Below are 4,450 nucleotides of genomic sequence, written 5' to 3'. Positions count from 1 at the left end.
TGCATGTGAACATAGCTTTGCACTAGTTCTGAGAGATGCACCTCTATCTATGTAATATCCAATTAATGGCAGTTCTCCAAGAACATTGTGAACGTGGGTTGTAAGGCTGTAATCCGCAATGAATCAAATTACCGATGAAACCACAAACCAATCACAAAAAGTAAAGAGTAGGCGTCATGGTCTCTCATATCTACATCAGTAGAATAAATAATGAGCACAATAAATAGCCTTGATCTCTATGCATGAAGTTCAGCAAAATATGTGAGTTAAGAGGCCAAGTTCAGAGAGACCCAATATCATTAATACTTGAATCAATCATTCAGACATGTCCCACCCGGACCAAAATTTGATAACACCAGTAGTAACATAGATAGAGTATATATAAATATCGAGCAGAATAGAAACCAAAATAACCAACTAGCGAATTGTGGCTTAATATAATAGGCCCCACTTCCGGTGTCTTCCTGGTGTTGCTGTCTTTTAACACCTGTAAACTGAACGCATTTCAGGTTCGCTCCAGTTCTGCAACAAATGGGCAAGTGAAGAAAACTGATAACTGCATCAATAGATTGTTATCAAAAGCTTGATTGCACAAAATCTATTGCGAGTAATTAATTATGAACATGAGCGAGCCAGGATATAAGATGCATTACACGCACACACATAGGGAAAAACAAATCTAGGACTACATCAACAAGATCATGATAGTGTATTAAAGTCTGGATGTTTCGACTGCTCAGTTTTTAACAAATTAATAGAATATCAAAACTAAAAAGTTTCCATCACAGAATGGAAACATATACTATGACAATGAAGTCATCAGACTTGCTTAAATAATAATTCCACTCGCTAAAACAGGGGCATGTAATGGAGTTTATATAGCATGGAACATTACTTTCGCAAAAAAAAATATAGCATGGAACATTATAGCCTTCGATGATTGCAACAAAAAGTTGGTTACACAGTTTCAGTTGACGGGGCAGTAGCTTTTTCTCCCTTTGCATGGTGCCGCTGGCTGGCACCCAAAAATAGTGACCTTCACCAATTTAATATTTTATCAGCACTGGTGTATATATTATATATGCTTGCAGTATATCTCTTTTGCCACAAATGGATGCAACAATTTTTAAGCAATGTAATAAGCCATGTCAACTGGATTTATATTTTACACAACAAGATATGAGCTCATATATTCTGAGGAAGTTCATATTTCCACTGAAATAAGTAACCAGGTAGATCTTAATTCTACATGAGCATTATGTATATATGCTAACTATATAATCAAGTTTGTTACTAGATAATTTTACCCAAGATGCATGGTCTCATTCCCGATTGCGAGCTAAAAATCGAAACTAATTCCTGACAATCAACTATGAGACCGGCCATGTATAGAATATTAAGTAGAGGGAGCTAGAGTAACAAAACTTTGATCAACTGACCTATATATCATGACTTCAGTCGAGACAATTGATGAGGGAGTTCGTCACCTCCTTTCTGATATCAGCCAGCCGTAACAAAGCCTTTAATTTTGCAATGTGTTGCTTCTGAAGTTTGGCATTGAGTATCCTGGCCTTCTCGTCAGGAAGCTTCAGGAACGGAGACTTGAACAACCCAGGATGTTTCTCCTCTAGGGCCAACACCTCTTGCCCAAGGTGCCAATAAAAATCGATCTTAACTTGGAATAGCTTCTCCGCATCGCTCTTAGTCAGAGCATGTTCAGCGATCTCAGGTTGAATCAGAGCAACTTCAGTGGCCTCAGGTTGCATCCTAGGCTGCGGCGCCTCGGCCGACCTCATCCTCTTGGGCTCGACAGGTTCTGCATCCACGGCCTTCCTCTTGGGTTGGGACCTGGGCGGCGACTCGGAATCTGGGACCGTGTCGCCTTGCAGTGGCGACTGGTGGATGTTATTATCGTCCGGCACCACATTGTCCCCCGCCCCCTCCTCCTCCTCCTCCTCCTCCTCCGATTCTTCATTGCCCCCAGTCTCCTCCTCCGATTCTTCTCTTAGAGGCTGCTTCTCCACAACTTGGTGGTCAGAACCATCGGAGGAGGCGTCTTCCTCGGATGAGCCGTAGGAGGATTGCGGGGAGGCCATGAAGCAGCCAACAGTAGTTAGGGTACGTCTTTCTGAATCTATATCCCTCTTGACAGATGGCTTTGTTTTCCTTGTTTTATTTATAGATAGATAGACAAGAGATCGCTACTTCCCCTCGTAGGAAGGGTGATGACCAAGCCAGAATCGTAGCCTACCTTGTGCGCCGATATATATGCTACGGAGTAGTATAAGGTAACGAACCTTATTACAATCCTAAACATAATTATTCCAGAATGATAATATCCCGAACATCAGTTTTTGAGTTTCCCGAACTGGCTTATCACCGTCCATCACAGCGTACGAATCTTAAATCCAGTTGCAGTGGCACATTGATGTTGTCCATCGTTCACTGTAGTCATCGCCCTTCCACAATGTGCACTCCTCATGCAGGCCCCCTTTTCTCTCTCCCTTCTCTGCTCCCACCAACCGCCCTCGGCAGTTTCCCCATTCCCCTCTCGCTTTTACTCGCTCTCGGCTGGTGTTTGGCGACTCCGCGGCGGAAGGGTCGCGATCGTCTATTTTCGATCACCCGAAGTTGGAGCCATGTAGCCATCTACTCCGCTGCACTAACATTTCCGTCTGTGCATGGTTTTGCCTACTCTCCCCCTTGTTCTCCTTGACGTTTCAGTGCTAGGTTGTAGTGGTGAAAGTAAACATGTATGTTTGTGTTATGCACACCTCTCGTAGGGCGGCTGGATATCCACATATGTAGATTACAATGCTTGATGATCAAGGAAGATCAAGAGAATCCCTAGCCGAATCAGTACATATCCGGTAGGTGACCATATGCCTATACATAGTCATCTATACAAAAGGAATACATTAACATCCCCCCCCACCTCAGTTTGTGCGTCATATGGCAAGAGGTACAAACTGAACCGAAACTCGAAGAATAGCTGCGACGAGAATCCTTTTGTCATAATGTCGGCGTACTGATGTGAAGATGGCACATGTAGAACCCGCACCTCGCCAAGGGACACCTTCTCACGAACAAAGTGAATGTCGATCTCTCATTGTGTTTGGTATGACGATGATGGACTAGGTTGGATGCCATGTAGACGGTGCTGACATTATAACAGAAGACAATGGTGGCAGTCGATAGGGGATGATGAAGCTCACCTTGAAGCTGCCTGATCCAATAACACTCAGCTACCACATGAGCAACAACACGGTACTCCGCCTTGACACTGGAACGAGATACCGTGGTCTAGCGTTTGGACGACCAAGAGACCAAAGTATAACCGAGATAGACACAATATCTAGAGGTCGAACGTCTGGTGTCGGGGCAGCGGCCCAGTCAGGGTCAAAGTAAGCTGTGAGAGAGGTCGATGATGAGCAGGAGATGCATAAGCTAAGGTCAAGTGTGCCCCTGATATACCGGAGGATATGCTTGACCAGGTGCAAATGCGGCTCGCGAGGCGCATGCATATAGAGACAAGCCTGCTGAACAGCGTGCGCGATGTCGGGTCGCGTGAGTGTCAAGTACTGTAAAGCTCTAGCATAGATGCGATACTCGGTGGGATAAGTAAGGAGAGACCCATCTTGCACCGAGAGCTTACATTTGGCATCAATGGGAGTACCTGACGGATTACAATCAACCATGCCGGCACGCTTGAGAAGATCCAACGCATATTGTCGCTGTGAGAGCACCATACCAGACGCTATTCGTGATGCCGAGGAAGAATGATAAGGCACCAAGATCTGTCATGGCAAATTCGGAGTGAAGATGCTGAGTAAGATGATGAAGGAGCTGATCCGTGGAGGCGGTGATAACAATGTCATCCACATATAGAAAAATGTAGGCAAGGTCACGTCCACTCTTGATAGACCAACTATGTATCTGTTAGTATCGACAATGATGAAGTACAAGCCGTTGGTCAGGATCAAGTTAACGTTACTTCGTTAATTATTGTTAATGATGTATATGCTGGAACATATTTACGGCCGAGTTACGCCGGCAAGTATAAGTATGCGCTGGTTAATATAACATGCACGCATGCTGATACAATTGATGGTTTTAACGTTTTCATGGCTTTGGCTTGGACCGGGAGAAAATCAATCTTGGTGGACGCATGCATGTACAAGGAGTCCAAAACAGGCACGTACATGCAAAGGATATATTCTTCCTTCCTCACGTGAGTTGTCGAGATTCATCAAGAAAAAGGCAGGAAACTTATTCGCTTGGGGGATCAACGCTCAATTGGAGGCATAAAATCAGAAGCTGCCATATTCTGTTTCTATATTTGCCGAGAAAGGAGTTTGCTGGGGGAAGGTACAAGATATTGTTGCGGCTATTTCTTTCCCTCCGTGATCTTGGTTGGGTCCACCATAGTTAACCAATCAAAGCTACATCG

At 44.3% G+C, this 4,450-nt stretch overlaps 1 protein-coding gene across 3 annotated transcripts; it reads right to left on the bottom strand.

Annotated features, from left to right (window-relative positions):
* Positions 1 to 266: 266 nt before the first annotated feature.
* Positions 267 to 2,261, bottom strand: LOC123087424 (AP-3 complex subunit beta-2-like). 3 transcript variants are annotated; one of them, XM_044509447.1, is made up of 2 exons: positions 1,440 to 2,261; positions 267 to 556 (listed from the first exon to the last, which is right to left on the bottom strand). In XM_044509447.1, the coding sequence occupies exon 1, from the start codon at positions 2,094 to 2,096 to the stop codon at positions 1,455 to 1,457; it is 642 nt and encodes a 213-aa protein (XP_044365382.1). In that variant the 5' UTR covers positions 2,097 to 2,261; the 3' UTR covers positions 267 to 556; positions 1,440 to 1,454. The 3 variants fall into 3 exon arrangements, with proteins under 3 accessions (XP_044365382.1, XP_044365373.1, XP_044365366.1); XM_044509438.1 differs by having other exon boundaries at positions 267 to 549; positions 1,440 to 2,260; XM_044509431.1 differs by having other exon boundaries at positions 267 to 522; positions 1,440 to 2,256.
* Positions 2,262 to 4,450: the final 2,189 nt, after the last annotated feature.

The sequence above is a fragment of the Triticum aestivum genome, chromosome 1B, assembly GCF_018294505.1.
Source record: "Triticum aestivum cultivar Chinese Spring chromosome 1B, IWGSC CS RefSeq v2.1, whole genome shotgun sequence".
NCBI classification, from domain to species: Eukaryota; Viridiplantae; Streptophyta; class Magnoliopsida; order Poales; family Poaceae; genus Triticum; species Triticum aestivum.
The sequence above is the reverse complement of the archived record's forward strand: the minus strand, read 5'-3'. Positions and strand labels throughout refer to the sequence as shown.

Excerpts from the sequence above, each read along its gene's own strand:
- LOC123087424 (XM_044509447.1), bottom strand. The coding sequence starts at position 2,096 with ATGGCCTCCCCGCAATCCTCCTACGGCTCATCCGAGGAAGACGCCTCC.